The sequence below is a fragment of the Aptenodytes patagonicus genome, chromosome 7 (assembly GCF_965638725.1).
Source record: "Aptenodytes patagonicus chromosome 7, bAptPat1.pri.cur, whole genome shotgun sequence".
Taxonomy (NCBI): Eukaryota; Metazoa; Chordata; class Aves; order Sphenisciformes; family Spheniscidae; genus Aptenodytes; species Aptenodytes patagonicus.
In genome coordinates, this window is record NC_134955.1 from 12403213 (window position 1) to 12424693 (window position 21481).

The 21481-nt window shown below is 35.5% G+C and overlaps 1 protein-coding gene across 13 annotated transcripts in view; it reads left to right on the forward strand.

Moving 5' to 3' along the window:
* Positions 1-20287, forward strand: part of IRAG1 (inositol 1,4,5-triphosphate receptor associated 1) — a 109058-nt gene extending 88771 nt beyond the window's left edge. For 11 of the 13 annotated variants that reach the window (XM_076343985.1, XM_076343987.1, XM_076343988.1 and 8 more), the window contains 10 exons: positions 2962-2992; positions 4081-4221; positions 6971-7102; positions 7857-7998; positions 8679-8728; positions 10682-10789; positions 11946-12013; positions 14437-14556; positions 15479-15610; positions 16919-20287. In XM_076343985.1, coding sequence (XP_076200100.1) covers positions 2962-2992; positions 4081-4221; positions 6971-7102; positions 7857-7998; positions 8679-8728; positions 10682-10789; positions 11946-12013; positions 14437-14556; positions 15479-15610; positions 16919-17159 — 1165 coding nt within the window. In that variant the 3' untranslated portion in view covers positions 17160-20287. The other 2 variants (XM_076343996.1, XM_076343998.1) reach the window with 2 other exon arrangements.
* Positions 20288-21481: the final 1194 nt, after the last annotated feature.

Here is a 21481-nt window from a genome sequence, read left to right on the forward strand (position 1 = left end):
GGTTTCCAGTGAACTCCCTTTATGGAGTTCCATTCATAGGGGATCCATATAAGTAGACAAATTGCTGCATCTTAAAATGTGCAACACGGGTTTTTCTGAAAAATTCTGGGGAGTCCACCAACTTCCAGTAACCGGCCAACTTTTAAAATTGGTTTGTAAGCTCTACATAAAAAGTCTGAAACCTAACTTGCATGCTACAAGTACATTTTTATACAGATTTTTCTACTGGTCTGTCCACTCCTGGTTTTCAGGATTGTTGCTGCAGATATAAATTCTTGTTGAAAGTGTTAGTATTTCTTTCCCCCAGAAAAATAATCAGGCCAGATAATGCTTTCCAATAGTAAAATTTGGGCATGTAAGAATTCTGCAGTTTTTCTGCAGGTGACAATTTTTCAGGGAAATGGAGTTTATTTTGCAAACATAGTTGAAGGACTCACTCACGAATTCCCCGATCTTGGGCTGTGCAAGTAGGCACTTATCAACAGATTGTTTAACACCTGCCATGGCTCGGGATTTTGTCCTTTCCCTCTTATGCAATCTGAAACAGTATGTCTGCATGTTATAGATGTGTAGGGTAGCACCATACAAGGGATCATTTGAAACTAGAGCTATTGTTGCATAATGCAATGTAACTATAGCAAGGGAATCCTTTTGTCCATACTCTTCTGAGGTGGAGTCATAACAGACTATACCTGCCAAGTGGTTGTCCAGACCTTTAGGAATACCAATTTTCATTCTGATTTGAGTTTACTACTATCCAAATTTAATATTTTCTTGACAAAATTTAAGTGGAATTTTCCTTTTTGGGGGAAGTTTATGTTTAAAATGATACAAAAGTCCATAACTTCAGAAAATATTTTGCTCTGGCCCAAGAAATACAGGGAAGAAAGCTCAAATGAAGCATTTGTCACCACATGCCTTACATACCTTGCAGCACTGATAACTTTAGAGACTGAGCATATTTTATTTTGTATTGCATTAGAATAAAGCGAAGCTTCTTCCATATTTCTGCATAAACCTTTTCTTTGAGAAAAATAAAACCATAACAAAAAAATGCTTATTAGATATTAAAACAATTCCAAACATATTTGGCCAAAACTATTCCTAAATTCACCCGTGTGTTTTTACACTATAAATACCAGAGGCCTTCAATCATTTGAAGCAGTAAATAAGTGTTCTCTGTGCAGATGAAATAAATATTTAACATTTGTTGTGACGGAACTGTTATACACGACATTTTATATAAATGAATGCATGAGGTGAAGAAGTTCTAAGAGACCATTGCTTGATTGTAATCAAATACTGAAAAGAAAAGTAATTTCATAGCTAAGTACAAAATAGGTAAATGCTGAACTGGCTTTGAGGATCAGATAATATACAGATCTTCTGTTTTTCAGGTAATGTTCTTTAATCAGTTGGCTTAATCTATTGAATAAATACACACATAACTTTTCATTCTTACTATAAATTTCTCAGAATGTTCCCAGCCAAAGGAAAGACACGGATTTTATCATTCTGTGCTATGTTGTTATATAACACATACAGATGCTTGAACTTCCTTCTAGAAGGACTACTCCTTCTAGTAGGCTTCCTCCTAGAATAACAACAAGTAATGTGAATACTAATACTTTAGGCACAAAATGGTTTTCCAACACAGGGGACATACTGGTCTCCCTTCTTCTAGCCACTACTCTAAGTATCAATACTATTCTACCCAGCAAGAAAAATCTGCTGCTTATTGATGCCAGATGCATTGATTTCTATATGTGGGATTAATGATGCAATGAATATTACAATAATATTTGAATTTTCTGATAGTATCATGTCTGCACAATGCGCAATAGGTATGTCAACCACAACTCCTATCACTGGCATCCACTAGAATTTGTATATACAGCTCCTGTCATTTCTTTCAGATGTTTCTCGTCTCTATTCACTTGCATAAAACTGAATAGCCGTCTGATGTTTTAGAACAATTATAGGGAATAAGAACCTGTAAATTCAAACACATGCGATGACTGCCTTTAAGTGAGATCTTGGAATATAGTGTTGTCTGTCTCATTTTTTTAATAGTATTCTATGAAACTGCATTTTGGTAACTTTTTCTAGTTTTTGTATAGTCAGTAATCATTCTTGTGATTTGCTAATTCATAGATTTGCTTTGGGACTGTTTCATAATGCTTTAAAGTTTCTGTTACACAGGGAGATGGCTGAGATATTACATTTCATGGTATCTCTGGAAACAGACTCACCTTCAGTCTGAATGAAACAAGATTAAAAGAGACTTCTTGTCCTCTTTCTGTATTTAGTGATTATATCTTTGGATCATTATCATATCATTTAGATATGGTAATATTATTCCTGTCACTCTGCTAATATATCATTTCCCAGAAATTAAATAAAACTCAAACATATATTTTGTCAGTGTCAGAATCATTGTTAGCTAACTTCTAATAAAGTTAGCAGCCAAAACAGGATAGTTCAGTATACAGTGAGCTGGGTTTTGAATTCTGCCCGTCTGTGATTATCTGTGATCGTCATGAGGTTTCAACTGTTAACAGAAGGAAAATGGGTAAAGATAATCCAAAGTATAACGTATAAAGTCACCCACAACTCCAAAAGGGTAACTTCTGTCTTGCTCTTCTACTTGCAATTTATCACAATGCAGTGCAGATAGCAGTATTTGCAGTTGCCAGAAACTTTAGTATGTTTTTGCCAATATTCAGGTGACACTGTGCTGTTTCTTTAAAAAAACAAAACCAAAAAACCCCCCAAAAAACCCCATGGGGTTTAGCTGTAACAAGTACAATTGAATTAATTAAATACTGGTTTCACCAAAAGAAACCATAAAGTATTTAAGGGGAGGATGTCTTTTGTTGTTCTTTTTGGTTAAATATTACAATAGCTTTGTTTTTAGAGACAAAACTAATTAAAATGTGAATTTTTTGCTTTTATTTCTAGCTCCCCTCCACTTACTGAAAAAGAAGTTGAGGTAAGTATGTTCTTAAACTCATTATTTTAGACATATGCCTTAATTTTAAGTGGTTACTGTAAGTCTAAGGGTGGTTATTAGAACCAGGTAATGGGATTTTTTTTTTCCAAATAATATTTCTCAGAAAAAAAACATATTGAGCTCAATCAAAATAACAATTTTATGAAATATAGGCAATTGTCCCAGGCAATATAAACTGTAAAAAGACTTAGAGTAGGAATAAGCAAAACACTTGTTTGTGCATTCTTCGTAATAAAATACGCATTCATTTTGGAAATTATTATAATATACTTAAAGTAGTAAAAAAATTGAGATTAAATGAGACCAGAAACTAAATGAGTTAAAATGCATTTTTGTATTGGCCAATAGGAGCTTTGGGGCAGGGTTTTTTGATATCTTGCAGTTAGTTAATTTTTACTTTTTCAGTTCAAGCCAATAAGAGCAACCTATTAAAAAAATTTAGCTTGCTGTCTTTGTTTCTTCCTTTTTTTCATATACCAGTCAAGAAAAAGATCTTTATTTACATAGCTCAATTGAATGGAACTGTTGGTGCCTTGTGCTTTGCAAAGTATTAACCCTAAGAAATAATGCATCTGGTAAAGAAAGAAACAATCTTTAAAAGCAGGGTGCAAGAGAATAAAAATGTTAGCACTTAATCTTTTGCTGGCTTCAGTGGTAGGTGTTTATCCCTTAGGTAAAACAATGCTAATGGTGAGCTCATCCCTGGACTTCCTCTGCACAGACTATCTGTTTAAAAACCTTGGGGACCCTTGGAGGAAGTCCAGCTAGAAAACAGATCCATTGTGATTCTGATACTTCTGGTAGGCTACTTCCTTCATTGTGTCTCTGCTCTACTGATCTCCCAGAAAAACATTCAGGAAAAGAGGAAGCAACACATTTATTCATATTTTAGAGGCAGTAGAGAGAAGTGATTTTTGAAATAATCTAATTTAAAAAATATTTTCAATTTTCTGTTTCAATACTTATTTAAGCACCGAAGTTTGTTAAACATACCTTATTCATAAGTTTTTACTGGAAATTACATTACTGTGACACTTATTTAAAAATGCCTTTTTTAATCCAAACAGAATGTATTTGTACAACTTTCCTTGGCCTTTAGAAATGATAGTTATACCTTGGAATCTAGAATTAACCAAGCAGAGAGAGAGAGAAATCTTACTGAAGAGAATGCTGAGAAGGAACTGGAAAACTTTAAAGCAGCCATTACGGTAAGAAAACAACAATAATTCTTTTTGTGAACTGTAGTATACATGAAAGTGCACACACATTTGAAATATGCGTGGGTACGCTTGCTTATGCCTATTGTAAATTCAGCCCAAAAACTTAATTTTCTGCTGCACAAGCTCCTTACTGTAAGCTGTCTACCACTCTACACGAGAGAGAGCATTTTCTGCCAGAGTGGGCCACCATTGCTGGAAACGCATATAGGATGTTGCCCTACGTCTAACAGATTTCAGGAATAAATACTATGAATTTGCTGTTCAATTCTTGGAATAAGCCTGTAACAAAGCTAAGAGCATTCAGAACTGCAGTTTGAGCACTGATACATGCTCTCCTGGGCAAGACCTTCTTTAGCAGTAAATTTGAGGTGTCCAGTTAGGTGAGATACTGAAATGATCCGAGTCCTGAGATATGTGACTTGGAAGACCTCTTAACTGCAGATAATAGAAGGCAGTATACAAAAGGAAACAGCGAGGGTTACTTAAGGAATACATGCAATCCCAGGATCAGGTTATGGGCCTGAACACATTTTCATTCCACCTGTCCCTGATGTTCTTTTATCCTCTTTGCATCCTCTTTGTGCAAAAAAGGAAGGAATGTTTAGATACCATGCTGCTAAATGAAATACCCGTAGAACCAATTTGCATGTTACAAGGAGGTGCTGCCATAGTTTTGAGAAATAGGAGAACATACGATTCTCCCATTTACTTTATCAAGAACGTCATCAGGTAAGAAAGGATACAATTAAAAAGATTGTGGTATATACATCTCTTCATCTGGAATTTCAAATCTGCATTTCCAGATTAATTGTTCCTGGGAAAAAAAAGGTTTTGAATGTTTTGCTGCTCTTCCCTCTGTTCTCTGTTTAAAGAGTAAGCAGAAACAACCTATTAAATCTCTGTGGTTTATTATAATATTTTTTATACATACACATTTTTACAACTAGTATATAAGGGCTCTTAAAACTGCAAACAATTAGTCTGTTAGATTTGATATGCATTTCTGTTAAGAATCCCTAATTAGGCACCAAGGACCATGTTGCCAGCATGGGACAGATGTGATTAGCTTTTTCCTCCTTTGTGCAGTTCACACGCTACAGTCTGGCTTTTACAAGCTTTTTTTTGTAATTTATAATGAAGTGGAAACTGCCATTTTCATATGAAAGCTTTTATTCTATACAATGGAATAAACTAACAAGCAATTAAATGAAGTGATGGCTTCTGTATAATCTATATCATATTAGACCTAGACTTGTTCCAATCTCAGTGGGAGGTTATCTTCATTTCTGTAGGACAGGCACATGTTATATGGTTCAATGAAAGATTTTTATCAGTCTTGTGATAATTGATGTTTTATTCAAAAACCCAACTTCAAGAGAAAGCTGATTTACATGAACTTCAGATTTGTTTGAGAAAATAAGCAAGTTACAGTTGCCAAGAAAAACTTGAAAATCTGAAATTTTGTGCGTGTTTTTCTGAAACAGATTCCCTTTTGCCTTCTGGGTCTTGCAGTCAAATTTTGGCTGCAATTTGTTATCACACTAGCTTCAGTGATAAATAAGTTTAAGGATTTTTTTGTTGTTGCAACTGTTGTCGTTGCACCAAATTCATCAGTATCTTGTCTCTGTTTCTATACCAAAGATTTGCACTACAAATGTGATTTCTCAAATGACTCTAACCAAAAAGTTACTGCACATCACTCCCTTCTTTTGAAGTGGGGGAGAAGAAGAGAAGGAGAGGTTATTCTTTTCACACAGATCATTTCAATGCATTGACTTACTCTTGCAGTAATACAAATGAGGGGTTGCAGAGAACTAGGGCATAACGCAACTGGTCATAGAGAGAATTGTGTGAACAGCAACACAGTGATTAATTACTTAAGACAACCTCAATGCCAAAACTGGTGCATCCTGCTAATGCACTTTAAGAATGTAGGAATCATCCAACATCCCAAAGTTTGCCTGTAAGTCTGAACTAAATTGTATCGGGCTTTCTCATATCAAACTTTTCTGTGAACAGAAAACTCATTCAGTGAAGAGGTGTTCACTAAGGCATTGGCTAATAAAACATCTAAATTCACTCTTGCTTTTGGTAACTAATCCCAAGGAATTTATACGCTTCAGTGCTTTTCAGTATTAATCGGAGCTATCAAAGTGGCAATATTAATCCAGTGCATAAATGTGTGTATTGATTGACAAAAAATGGTTAAGAAATTGCAATTGCCATTTGATTTACAGGCCATATTGGTTTTGATTGCTCTTTTACATTTGGAATTCTTGAGACTATAATGTCTTATTTTCCAAATAAGTGAAGTACCATGGAATTGAAAGAACATAAGTGGCCTTCTTAACACCTTGTGCCCAGTGAATTAAAATGTTCTTTGTGTTTCAGCAATCATTTGTAAGTACTAGTTCAAATAAGCTTGGCATTTGTAAAGTTCACAGGTAGCTAGGCATGCTTCATCATTAATTTCAGAAGGAAAAGTATTGCAAATGTGCTTAGCCCTTTTTAACTCCTCAAAAGGTGTGCCTGCAGTATGCAGTGAAGCACCATTTTGAAACAGAGCAGCAGCACTCACTAGGTTACCTCTGGTGGTAGTGGTGGCACTCCTCTGGGGCTAACTTGTCCATGTGTAGTTCTGCCTAGACATGTCTACCCCACCTCTGAGGCTCAGGCTACTTCATCTGAACTAAAAGTGGAAAGACGTGACAGTAAAGCTTATGTATTTTCACTTCAGTCTTCAGCTCACTTATGGCATCACTATGAACACAGAGAAGCTTACCAGAAGCTATTGGAGGATATTGCTGTTCTGCGGCGTTTAGCTGCTAGACTATCTAGTCGTGCTGAGATGGTTGGAGCTATTCGCCAGGTAAGAACATCCTGGTGTCTTAACACATATCCTGGCTGCACATGTTCACTCTTTCTCATTTTCCGCCATAGCTGGAAGTTATATTAGCCCTTTGAATTTTATTTGTTATGATGACAGATTGAAGATGTTTATTGTAGTGTCAGATAAGACACTATTTCGGTCTGGAAATAGAATCCAAACAGAATATTACCCATGAAGCTATTCAACATCTGTACAATAGGAGCATATATATTGTTCAGAACTATAGCTGCATCAGAAGAAATGTATTTAAAATTAGTGCAGCATGAATAAGAAAACTTTTCTGGGTCAAAAAGCTCATCTAGTTCAGTAACCTGCCTTTGGCAATAGCTTCGTCAGACAACTATAAAGAATGTAAGAACAGAGCAAGTATAAATGAGAACACAGCAATACCCTCCCAGATTCAACACTGTTGCCTCTGCCCACTAAAGTAACTAGACTGATGCCAGTGACTGAGACCTTCGAGGGTTTGAAAACAAATGTACATATACCACATAATTAATAACATAGGCACACAGGCAGACTGTATAAATATATGACAAAATAAATTATTATATTCTGTGGATATATGTGAATGCATGTGCATTTGTGTTCTAATTAGCTTCAGAATTTTCAGTCTTGGAGGTACCAATATTTCTTTAAGAACAACTATTCCAGATTTAGCCCTGACAGGGAGCATATGATTTGTTTGAGAAGTGTAGAGGTTACCTGAGTATTCCCCTCTTTCCTTCCTTAGGAGAAGCGTATGTCAAAGGCAACAGAAGTAATGATGCAGTATGTGGAAAATCTGAAAAGAACGTATGAAAAGGATCATGCTGAACTAATGGAGTTCAAGAAACTTGCCAATCAGAATTCTAGCAGAAGCTACAGTGCATCTGGTAAAAAAAAAAAAAAAAAAAAAAAATTAAGGGTTTGTCTTGCCTCTCTATACAGAGAAGTGTCTGGTGCTATTAATGATAAAAAGTGAAGTATTGTGAAACCTGTTCATGAAGTTCTGGTCTACAGGAGTAGATTCCAAAAAGTTATATTTATAAAAGTTGAAATATTTCATATAAGCCATACTTAATGCTATAGTACAGCAATTTAAAATCACTATCACTTACCAAATTCTGATGAGATCCAATGACATTTTCATTGGCCTCTTGCACATATGCATAGCTTGCACAGTTTTAACGCAACTACCCCTTAGAGGACAGATGATGGCAAAATTTCATTATTAAAAAATTATTTTTTTCTTTTTGCAACCTTTTCTTTCCTAGTTTGCTGGAAACTGAAATATGAATATTTTCTTTTGCAAAAACTTGTACATGGAGGCAAATAGTGGGCTTTTGCCTGATCTCAGTAGAGATAGTACTGGTACAATTTTTTGCAATTATTTCAGATTTCTTCTGCAGGTGTAATTGAGACCAGAACTGTATGACAGATAAATATGCAGTCACTATGTTCCTTATATAAATATACTATATCTGAGTTTGAAATACGAGCAAGGGCTTTACTAATATTATTTATAGATACTCATATAGTCTAAGACTGTTCTTTATTTACTGTTTTTATGCAGAAGATGGAGTACCTCGTTCATCTAGATCCATGTCTCTTACTGTTGGAAAGGTATTTCTACAATATAAAGAAAATGAAGTGAACGTTTTATGTAGTGAAATTTCTTTGTCTACATACAATTTTATAGGCTGTGTTCAAAACATAGTGCTGGTAAATTCTCAGTATTGTTCATGTAATTTAGTGCAAATGCTTTGTAATTTTAGATACATGATTAAGAATGACTCTGTGCAATAATGATAATGCTTGCTGTGAAGCTATAAATAATAAAGGGACCTATTTATTTAAGAATAATTGTATTCCAGGCTGCATACCTGTGCTCCAGAGAGTGGCTTATGTCCAGTGCTTTATTCTAGTTCCTCAGTGAGAAAGCTGAACATTGGATCAAAACTTGCTATATGATTAGGGATTCAATGATCATACCATTTTGATTTCTTAAGAATTATATCACGTTCAGAGTACCTTAGATGTAAACAGTTATTTTTAAGCAGGGCTCATTTTTCAGTTAGCATCAGAATATCTTGTTTGGTTTGACAAAGCATTCGGAGTGAGAGATTATCTCAGATTGTTTTGGCTTGACCAATTAATAACTTTAACATGGCCAGTGTTCCATTCCTGCAAAACTTCCAAGTGTTGGAGATCAAGTTTATTATAAAAATTCCTAAAACAACCAGTGATTTGAGAGACCCAAGTCCCAATGTGACCATTATCAAATTTGGTGATCAGAGGCATTACATTAAGTCTACTATTTCTTTTCGTATTTTTATTTGCTTGGGTTGTAGTTCTTTAGGTTTAGTTTATTCCTGCCACCTCTGAGTGCTGAATAAAAAGATTTAGAGCACAGAGCATGCTGAGGGCAAGACTGGATTTCAAAATGAGAACCAGATAAGTTGAAACAGAGGTCCCCAAAAAAGATGAAATTTAACAAGGACAAGTTAATCCCCCCCCAAATAATAAAGGGGGGGGGGGAACCCAAAACATTAGAATGGACTGCTTAACATGGCTGCAGACTCTCCAGTATAGTTTTTCAGGAGCACATTAGATAAACTTCTGTCATTAATGAATAGGTATAGTTGGTTTTGTCTAGAATTAGGATCATGGAGTAGGTGACTCCTTCTATATATTTAGTAAATCTGTGTTTAACTCATTTCCTGTAAAGTTATCTAGAGCAGAATCTTAGAAGTGTTTGGATATGCACTAAAATGAAGCTGTTAGAAGCTGTATGTGCTTGGATTTTTTACTCAGTGCGAAGCGTAGATTTCCCTAGGTGTATATCATAGGATGAAGTATTTGGCTGCTTACCTGATGACAGCAAAAACTTACATGATCTATACTTGAGCTAGAATATATTGTGTAAAGCTAGCATGTGTTTATCATATAAAGAATTTCCATGGTCTTTGGGAAATGTAAGCAGTGTCACATGATGCTAGATAGATATCTAACAACTCAAGGGTCGGGGAGAAGGCTCTGTTCTTTTGCAGAGGGAATGGCTGTTATTGTTTCTGTAAGTTATAATTTGTCCGTTTAGAAATAATTAATATGTCATAGTGGGTACAGTATATCATAATGGGTACATAGCAAGAGAAGAGTTTCGTGTGTAACTTCATTTTTTTCCAGTCATTGTGACTGGCACTGGTACTTTTCCCACTATCATTATACATCTGGTTTAACCAAAGATAATAACCTCTAATAAGAACTGACAATAACAGCTCAGAACATATCTGTTGTGTGACTTACACTATCGGGCTTTCAGTGTGGAGGGAAAAGAGTAGCATCCCTGTACAACACCTCATTTCACACTAAGCACTTGCCATACCAGACAGTACTAGAGGAAGTTTTGGGGAAAACCACAGCCCTAACAGCCATTTATCTTAATTTTGCTCCCAACTCTCCTTTCTCCCAAGGGACATTAACCTACATCTTTGCCACACCTACCATTAACTTGTAGAATTATTCTTCAGCCTATCTTGTTGTATGATAGAAAAAAAAAAATGTTGTTTGTCACAGAATATGCCTCGGAGGAGAGTCAGTGTGGCTGTTGTTCCTAAATTTAACTCCTTAAATGTTCCTGGTCAGTCACCAACAGCTTCACCTATACCTTCAATGCCATCCCTGGTAAGTAGACCCCACAGTTTAAAGATACTACCTTTTGTCTAAACCACTTTTGCATAGGGCCAAGCCATAGTTACTAAAAAATGTAAGCCCTGTCATTGGTTTAATTTATTTTGACTCCATCCTAGTGAAGAGGATGGACAAAGGTAATTCCTGTTGTGTAAGGGACATATGCCTTCAGAATCTACCTCCATAAATGATCACTTTGGGCACAAGGCTGAACAGGGCTAGTTGGTGATTCAGAAGCATTAGACATTAGTTGAGGCAATTTGCCTTTTAATCTGTAGTAACATACTGCAAAGAAGTAATAAAAATAGTTGTCCACTGTAGGAAAGAAGTTTTAACTAGAATCCATAAAAGATGATCAGACTGCTTCTCTTCATTGCCAAGAAGTCCACTAAACAGAAAAGCATGTAATTAACGTACAGAAATGTATATGGTCCAAATTTAGAAGTTCTGTGATGATCTGGGATTAGTGGAGCTATCAGCCTTTGCCTTGACTTTTTGTTTATAAAAGTCTAATAAATTAAATTAGAATCTAATCTGAACCTAATAAATCTATATAAATGTTTTGGAGAAAACTGCGAGGCATACCAGCTGTTCAGAGATGAGCTAAGATGGCACATAACCTGAAAACTATGCAGTTTTCTGTTAAAAATGTAGGGCTATTTAAATGAGGGGTGTTGCTGAGAAGCTAAATCCATTTTAGTTTTAAGAAAACAATCTGGTGCGATTTAGTTATTATGTACTCGGAGTCAATTGTTTCAAAAACCAAGTGTGTTTATTTACCATGATTTATTATGATTTATTTTTGTTTAAAATTTTCCATTGAGAACTTAGCTAACAAATTAATGTTCCTAGGATAATATGGAGAGAAGCAATAGAGTAATTTTACTGTTCAGTGATCAATATCTGAAGAAGAAAGACTTTTGGAAAAAATAAGCAGGGTAGAAGGGAATGTTGCAGAAAGTTCTTCTTAGTGTGCGAGTCCATTGTTTACTCTGGTTAGTGGGAGCAATTTGGAAGCTCCGTATTAAAGATACCTTGCTCATGGGTGTGGGAAGAAAACCTAAGCAGCACATTGACTTCATCCTTTTACTGAAGACTCATTTGAAATTAATTCATGGATTTAACATTTATTGCTGTTTTTCACTTACAGTCTGAATCACCTAGTAATGGAAGGAGCAATCTAACATCTACTCCTGTTCTGCCAGCACTTTTAGAAAAGTGAGTTTTCTCTAGGTCATCTCATTACCTATTAAAACCTAGTATGAAATGAAAATGATATAATTTCTATCTTTCCTAACAGAAGTTATACCAGGCATAAGGTATTGAAATCAGTGACACAATATTGGCTTAGGTTGATGTCCTGGTTTCGGCAGGGATAGAGTTAATTTCCTTTCTAGTAGCTGGTACAGTGTTTTGGATTTAGGATGAGAACAAAGTTGATAACTCACCGATGTTTTAGTTGTTGCTAAGCAGTGCTTACACTAGCCAAGGACTTTTTAGTTTTCCATGCTCTACCGACTGAGAAGGCTGGAGGTGCACAAGAAGCTGGGAGGGGGCACAGCCAAACTGGCCAAAGAAACATTCCATACCATGTGACGTCACGCTCAGTACATAAACTGGGGAAAGCTGGCCGGGGGGGCCGCTGCTCGGGGACTGGCTGGGCATCGGTCGGCAGGTGGTGAGCAATTGTACTGTGCATCACTTGCTTTGTGTATTATTATCATATTATTATTATTATCATTTTATTTCAATTATTAAATTGTTTTTATCTCAACCCACGAGTTTTTTCTTACTTGTGCTCTTCCAATTCTCTCCCCCGTCCCACCGGGTGGGGGGAGTGAGCGAGCGGCTGCATGGTGCTCAGTTGCCGACTGAGATTAAACCACGACAGTTGATTCACGATCTGGTAACTGTATTTTACTGTCACCATCATACTGTTCTTTTCATGTTCAAAGAGTTTACAAGCAGTGTCTCAGAACTAAATCAAGCCTGCTATGATCATTAGAACTCATCAAGTAAAACTGCAGCAGAAGATTATGCATTTACACATTTTAGTAGGCCTGCCTTCAGAACTTAACAAAACTAAGAGTATTGCATACAATGCATGTGGCTTTTTTTTTTTTAATATATATTTCCTGGAACAAATGAATGCTGTATCTAAAGTTGGCCATGAGCAACCCTGGGTATGAATATTCCTTAACTTGACTATCCCAGTAATAGAAGTTTGTGTTGTGCCCTTGCCTTTTCAACATGTGGCCAGCTGGTAAGAATCATATTTTGAAATACTATGATATCCAGTGTCATGTAGGTTTTTAGATTTATATGAATAAACGTAAGTATATGAAATTCAAAAGTATAATTTATCATAATAATAGATCATCAAAATTTTACAGAAGTCAAAACAATGATTAAATTGACTAGTAATTCTTTTTTTAGTATAAAATGAATTGAACATTCAGCTAAATTAAAGCATTATGTGTGAGATTTTAGTTTTAACAACCTGAGATTTTAGTTATAACAGCCAGAGAAGTTGGCATTTTAAAATTAAAAAATAGAGATACGGAAGAGGAGGGGTTTTTTTTCAGCCTGGTAACAAGCAAATACCTCGATATCTATATTTTTCTAGTACCTATAAATTGCAAGAATATTTTTCATTAAAACATTTGCCCTTTTGACTCTGTATTACTTACCATTAGTGTAGATGTCCTGGCTGGATTAAGGTATGCTGCTGTTATCCATTTTCCATAATAGTTCCATGAGTCATTCCATGGGTTTCAATAGTACTACTTTTGGAGCAAAATAATACTTATATGGACAAGGAAAGCAAAGAATTGCTCTGCTGGAAAGCATGTGCATCTACACATTTCTGGAAAGAAATTTTAAGTTCTTCCAGTTGAAATTCATGTAGACACGTAATTTAATTTTATACAAGTTCTTGAAATGTAAAGCTTCTGCAGTAATAGAATACAAAGATAGGCAATATGAAAACATGTGAGACTGGGATGAGAACAGAAGGCATACTCAAGCTGTTCTACAAGGTCTTTGTAAACAGTTACTATTACGGATACAGGTACTGTTGCATTTGCAAACCTGTGTGTGTATATACTTTATTCATATGTATAATCAGCCTAGAAAGCCAAAATAAAAATTTGTCAGGCACCTTTCCAAACACTTCTCTCTTTCAGGAAATGTTGCACATTCTAAGAAAAATGTCTTGTTAAATTGATATGTGGTATTATTTCTTTTATTTTCCTCTGATGTAGCAGGTCACAATTTCTAAGATTGTTTTTAGAAAGTTGAGGGAAATATTTTAAAGACTAGCAAATAAATGCCATGGATAAGCCAGGAAACAAATGCTCTTTTCTTTTCTTTTTTTAAAGAAGAAGAAACAAAATGCAACTTTTAATACATTAGAAACATATTAATTACTGTTCTTAAATTACAACATTTTGGAACTAAAATTTTGCTTAGTGTTTAATTTTTTTCTTTTGAAAGACATTTCATTTCTCCGATGTACATTAAAGAAGAAAAATCAGGAGTCACAAAATTCCATGTGATTGTTCTTGTTCAGTGGTATACTCCAAATACAATACGTTTCAGTGGTGTTATTTTCTATTCGTCTGTTTCTTTTGTCTTGGCAGTGGTAAGACTAATGGAGAGCCTGACTGTGAAACCTCTACTTCTGTGCTGACACAGAGTGGGTTGGAAGAAATCAATCCTGAAACTAAAGCCAAGATAGAAGAGGAAGCATATAACAAAGGGTGGGAATATTTTATGTGAACTAAATCTGTAAATATGTGCTACCAGATGAGGACATATGTTTTTATAATGTAATTTTAAATGCAAAATGAGTGACATAATCAATATGAGCTCCTAGAAGATGGTCATAATTGAAGCAATGTGGGAAACAATGTGAGTGAGCTTCACTCATTGTATTTGCATCGTAACTGTTCACTTTCATCCTTTATTAATGTTAGCCAAACTGTGGGAAAGCAGTTATATCAGAGAGTCTGAGCTGACTGAGTGTTCTTATGTCAATAGTGTTCAGCTTCATGATAGGATAATCCAAAACAACTTTCTAAAATGTTTATTCTGAAAAGTGTACACGGAAATGAGTAAAGAGCAGGTATCAACTTTTGCAGTAAACTCATGTTGTTTGTGTCACAAAGTGCTTTACACAGCATGTTTTGGGGCAATTAACAGCTTTGGGATCTGCTTCTGAATGTCAAGCAAAGAACTTTGTACTTTGTGAAGAGTGAGACAAAAATTTTGATCCTCTCCTGCAGAATCCAACAAGCCATCTATCTTTAGCATTGATTTGCACTTATTCTCCAGGAAAATAAAATATCTAAAGGGTATTGGAAATGATTGAAAAATAATAGAGATTTACTTACCAACTCCTTTACAACAGACAAAAGTTCTGCTCTGCTGAGGACTATAACCTCTTTTTCTTTTTCAAGATGATAAATGTGGTAACAGAGCTAATATAATCCTCTGTTAAGGAAGGGTGGCTGTCTGTGTGCCATACTCATGGTCTTTAGCTAGTTTTTACTCTTCTCTGAGTGCTGCAGCACTACTACTTGTGTTTTATTGCATGAAACAAAACATAAAGCTAATTTTTCATTACATAGGAACAGGCTTATACAGTGTGCTAGACTAAGAAAAATGTTTTGTATGTTAAAGCTATCAGGAAGGCTTGAAGAAAACCAAAGAACTTCAAGAACTGAAGGAAGAAGATGAAGAGACACCAAAAGAAAGTCATGATGAACACGAAGAAAGTGAAAATGAAGATGAGATAAAAAACCTGAAAAGCAGGTGAGAGAGTGGTATAATATGTCCGTACAAGAATAGACACTTTTTCCTATTTGTGGTACCCAACCAAGTGTTTTATGCTATTATCTTCACATGTTTTCTTCCAGTCTAGGGAAACATATTTGAAATAACAGTATTTTCACAGAATGGCATATTCCAAGATAACATAGTTGCAAAATGCAAACCTTCTTATTTTGATATTTCAACTAAAATTGTACGTTGACATCAAGATGCTTCATCTTGATGAGGTTTGGTTTTGATTTGAGGTAAAAAATATTCCACAAAAGTTGTTCAGGTGCCAGAATGTATTGCTCAGTAGGCATGCATTGTCTCATGAAAGTTGTAATTCAGGAATCTGATGCCCATATTTGTGCCATATGTCATTCCCAAAGGGTCTTCACAGGTGAGCCTTCAGTACATCTACAAAGTGAATGCAGATTAAGACAAGCTCCTCAGCAATGTTGGACTTGCTCTGACTTGGACAGGCAGGTGCCTGCCCTCTCTGGAAGCTGTGTAGATGCAGCAGAACAGCACTGTGCTGGAGTTCCTGCCTTTTAGCAGATTGACGTTTCTTGCATTCATCTGTACCCAGTGCTCTTCGTCTGTACTGGGGACTTTTGAATCCTCAGCTTGGTGTCTTACCTAAAGCATTTAATGCCTAACTGGAAAATTTTTCTGAAATTTTCAACTTTTCTTAGAGTTAATTATTGAGTCTCCTCGGTGGTTCTACCACGCAATTCAATATACCTGCAATTTCCTGCATTTTAAAAGCAAAGAGACTTTTGCATTAGAGAGGAATTAAATGCTGGCCAAAGCAAGTAATAGGTCCCATCGCAAGCTAAGGTAGGAATCCTTACGTGATCCAGAAGAATTCATTTTCATTCCATAACCATTATGGTTATAAACATCTGTTAATTTGAGATTTCAGCCATGTTCAGAAGGACAACCATCTCACTAGTCGTGAAACTCTTAGGAAGAAATGTTTACAACGTGTTCTAATATTTAATTTAGTTGAGCAAGCTATGAACAGTGCAGAATTTTACATCATACCAAGCTCTGAGATTTGCCAGTTGGCAGGTGGGAGACATAGAAGTCAAGTTTAAGGTCTTCAGCTATCTTGCAAATATCACCCATATCTGAGTGTACAGCTCTTCTTAAAAGAACTTAACAGTCTGATTCTTCTTTGGCAGGGTGTTTGTATTTGGAAGAAAGATGGTGCACCATACATCTGTGAAACTTCTCAAATTGAAAAGCTTAAGATAATAAATTTGCATATGATTAATGTATAACAGTTTTCTTTTAATTTTACAGCAGACTTGAAGTCATCATTAATTATTTACATATACTGTACCCCAAACTGTGTAAACACTGGAACGTGGTATGGCTTGTAGTGGCTGCGATAATCATTTTTGCTGTGGTGTTGGGAATCTACCATTCATACAACTCCTGTGATGAAAAATCAGAGGGACCTGAAGGGAAGGCCAGCTGTTCTGCTGCCCATCAATATTCCTGGTGGAACTCAGGATTTCAACACGAGCAACACACTGAATAATAAAGGAACAACCATGTATTTATGGTACCTGAGCAAGTACACATATTAGAACACAGTTGTTAAAGGTAGTGCTTAGTCATCCTTACGGTTGTTAAATGTGATCTGTTAGACAAGTGAGTTACTCCACACCATCAGGTTGTGAACATACCTTGCCAAAATGGCAATCTGATAAATAATCCTGTCTGTCCTTTTATTGTAAATGACAGATACAAATAAAAGTATATTGAATCGGGATAAGGTTGTGGCAGTAACCAGCAACCAGCAAGACATTTAAAAGAATGATTTGCACAGGACATTTGACATCTCTGCTATGATTTTGAAGAAAATTGTAAAACCTGCATTTGCAGTTAGTGCTTTACTTTGCATTTCCTGAATTTCTTGGTGATTGTTAAGTACTAATGGCATTTAAGTCCTTTGGGTTTTAAGAGTCTAATTCATTTCCTTATTCATGATTATTGGATAGAAATAGAAGCTCTTCTATGGAAAGTTAGAATTATATTATCAGACCAAATGCCTTGCTGATAAAGTAATTTTATAAGAGGAATTATCTGTATGATTATTTAAATGGAATACTAAGTACATGCATAAATGTGGTTTACGGTATACTTTAAGAATGGGACCACCACTTTTTTTTTAAATATTATACACAACAAAACCTAAAATGAGGTCTAGGTGGCACAGTTGGTATCGTCAAATAAATCTGGGAACTTCTGATACATCAAAGGGACATGCTTTGCAACAGATTTGTGTATGCCATTCAGAGTCACTACAGGTTACAGAAAAAAGTAGTTGATGTCTGGAAGATTAGATGTGTTGCCCAAGCCCAAAATACAGCAGTCTTGGATGTGGGAAGCAATCTTCAATTCTTCATTAAAAAAAAAAAAAAAAAAGTCTTCAAACCTGTGTATACAGGTGATCACACTAAGTGGACTCTGCCCTACTGCTAATACTGGAAATAGATATCCTTTGAGATCTGCACTAGGAACACAGTTCTGCATACAGCCAAAACCCTACTAGTGCCTCGCTGAATCAGGACATGAAAGCAGTGAGGACTTTGAAGAGGTCACTGCATGTTTTTAGTAGTTCATTTTCAGAATCTGATGCCAAGTATATAACTGTTCCGATATGCTTTCAAAGCTAAACTATCAGGTCATGATAATCCTTTGCCCAGATTTTTTAACAGTTCTTCCTATTTAGGAGTTGTGAGTTCTTACGCAAGAATGTGAAAGCCTGAAATTTTTAGACAAGCAATTTCAAAATGGTGAAGCCATTATCTGTAAAAAACCACACCACCTAAGGCTGAGACCAAAATGCATGTCACTTAAGGTATACCATATGTACCTGCTGAACATCACTTCTGATTGAAGATGAACTGTTTGTCTTTCCATAGCTATGTGCTTGAATCTAACCACAATATCAAAATCAGTGTGACACGTGATTGCACTCGTGTCTTGCATTCTTCTGGCGTTTACTGACTAACAGGTCTGTTTACCAACTGAAGGACAAGTATGTTATGAAGTACTGTAATTTCAGTTCAGATGCAGTTAGTAGTTGTTTTCTTTTGGTGTAAACACTGAACCTCAAGCTAACTATCAAAGAAAACAAGTTTCTAACTCAGTCAGAAATTTAATTCACATATCTGGCACTATTAACATCCTGCTGGTGAATTGTTTGTTACATCTTTAGCCACACATTTCTTAAGAGACATTTATATGGAGAAAGAAAAGAAAAATAAAAAAATAAATTAAAAAAAAAAGCAGACCACTACCGCTTTTTTTTTTGGGGGGGGGAGTCTATAAGCAGTTGGGAGGTTTGGTTTTTATTTTAAAGTATATATTGTTGAGGAATAATGTGCTTAAGGAAGTTCAAAAGGATAATGGGAAAGTGTCATTTGGTCTAAAATTGTAATTGGTAAAGAATAAGACAGAAGAGGGTTTCTTGCAAATTACTTGGTATCTGTTTGGTTCAGTTAGAATATCTGACTATGAAGAACTGTGACATTTCACGTACTTTCAGTATTTGAAGAAACTTGTCAGTTGCTCTTTGAATACTTTATTAAAATCAGCTTCTTTAACTTAATATTCTTTACAAATAGCATTGATAACTTAATAAGGCAATAAAAATTGAAGGTAAATAGTCCTGAAGATTCAGAATCCTCTATGTCAAAAATGATGGCACATATTTGATTATGTGATTGTGGAAATGTTGGACTGCCCTGAGGAAAAATAATAAGCAATGCCTATAATCAAATTAATTCGCTCTTATTTATATCTGCACTGATATGGGTCCAACACCTTATTTTATGTACATGTAGAAAGTTATTGATATCAATAGGACTGTTGAACTGCTTAACATAAGCATGTGCTAAGTTTTTTTTGGTCAGTAGGTGAACAAGGTCTCTATCCTCTCTTGAAATTCAGCACACTGGCTTTTTGTGGACTTAATGCACAAGGGCGAATTTCAATAAGTAGTTGTACTGATTTGAACTGAACTACTTGCATGTCTAAGGCAAACATAATTTAGCCACAAAGTTGTTAGTTGTTGTGGGGAATGGACTGAAAGAGGCAAGAGATTTTAATGGGGATGAAAAGATGAAGATAAAGTTTATTTAAAAAAAAAATGTTCTTTTTATAACTACTTTGAGCAAACTGTCCACTAAAAATAATGAACCACAATGACTAACAGCACATTAAATATTTTTGCTTATATTTTTCAGTTAGTTAATGAAGACACCTTTTTTTTAATAGGAAATTAGATTGAGCTAAAAACCTTTTCAAAATGTAATTTTATCTGTTGGATATTAGTTTGCTTTATCTGGAAAAAAAACCCCAACCTCTTCTGTGTTCAGAGATCACATCAGATAAGAAGAAATAGATCTATTATTTATGCTATTAACACTGAAATAGTTTTCTTGAGGTGCAATATTTATTTTTCTGCTTTAACAAGACACGTTTATTGTTTTTCCTGCACAGCACAGATGTTTCTAGTAAAAGGAATTTTAAAAGGGCACTATTTTTGTGTATCATATTTAAATTTGTAATATTGTAAGATTTTGCACAAGTGTGCTGGTATTGTACTGTATAGTATCACATACTTGAGTTTTGAAATAAAAGTATGGTCTCAAAGTCCTCAATGTTGCTACCTTAAAGGTTTGTTTTTTACATGCGCTCTGTCTGCATATTAATGGCTATGTTCTTATGAAATACATACTGCCTCATCTATACTGTGTAATGTAGTGCCACGTTACACATAACCAAAGATCTTGTTCTTAGTCTTTCAGTTGTTCAGGAAAATGATGTAGAAGAAGCAAGCAAACTCCTGTTTCAATAGAGAAAGTGTTTGTAAGCAGGGTCATCCCTGTCATACCCTAGAAACAAGATGAGAGAGGAAACTGAAATATCCTGGAGAGAGTTTAACTCCTGCTTCAGAGGGGGGCTGCCTGTCACTGAGGAGGTTGAACACGGAAAGCCACAAGGGAGATTTGTAACCAAAGGAGGCTGAGTGAAAGGTTAGGATTCTTTATTTGCTCTGTGTTCTTGTAGGCTTGGGAGGTCTGGGGAGCCTGGGCTTTGTGGAGAGCTGAACTGCCAGACCAGCGGGAAGGAGACAATGCTCAATTTCCACAAAGAACAGAAATGTCACTTCTGAATCTCTGATGGTCTGTGTCAGGGAGAAAAACTTTGGGGCAGTGACAATTTTGAAAGGAATGACTGTTACGAGGAAAAGACCCTGATATTTGTATTTTCCACACAAACTTTTTTTTTTTAACTTGTTTCCTCTCCTGTTGTTCAGGCTTCAAGGTTCCTTTAGAAATGATTGTAGAGAACAGTTAAGTCTGCTCTCCCATATCAAAACTTTTCTGTTTAGCAATCCTCATCAGCATTTTAAAACATGCTGGCATGAGATGCTGGGAATTTTCCTTACAGTTTACTATAAGTATTTAGGTCAAATGCTAATTAAACGTTCAATATAAGGCTGCTTTTTTTTCACCACACAAGTTAAGATAAAGACCCACAAACAGGTTAAAGACCTTTTATACTGTTACAGTCCAGGTAAGTGATCTTCCACACAGTTTTGGAACAGCTGAAATATAAAAAGGAAGAAACTGACATTTCAGTTTCACTTCATCATTCTAAAATTCTTTTCTCCCTCTCCTAATCTGTAGTTTGTTCTTACAAAACCATATGAAGGAGCTTATTTTGGGGGGTTTTCTTTGTTTGGTGTTACAAAGGTGTTTTATCTCATTTTTCCAGCTAAAAATCCTACTAAGCATCAATAGCATGGACAGAGTTTGACTAAAGGAACTTTGCCACAGTGAGGAT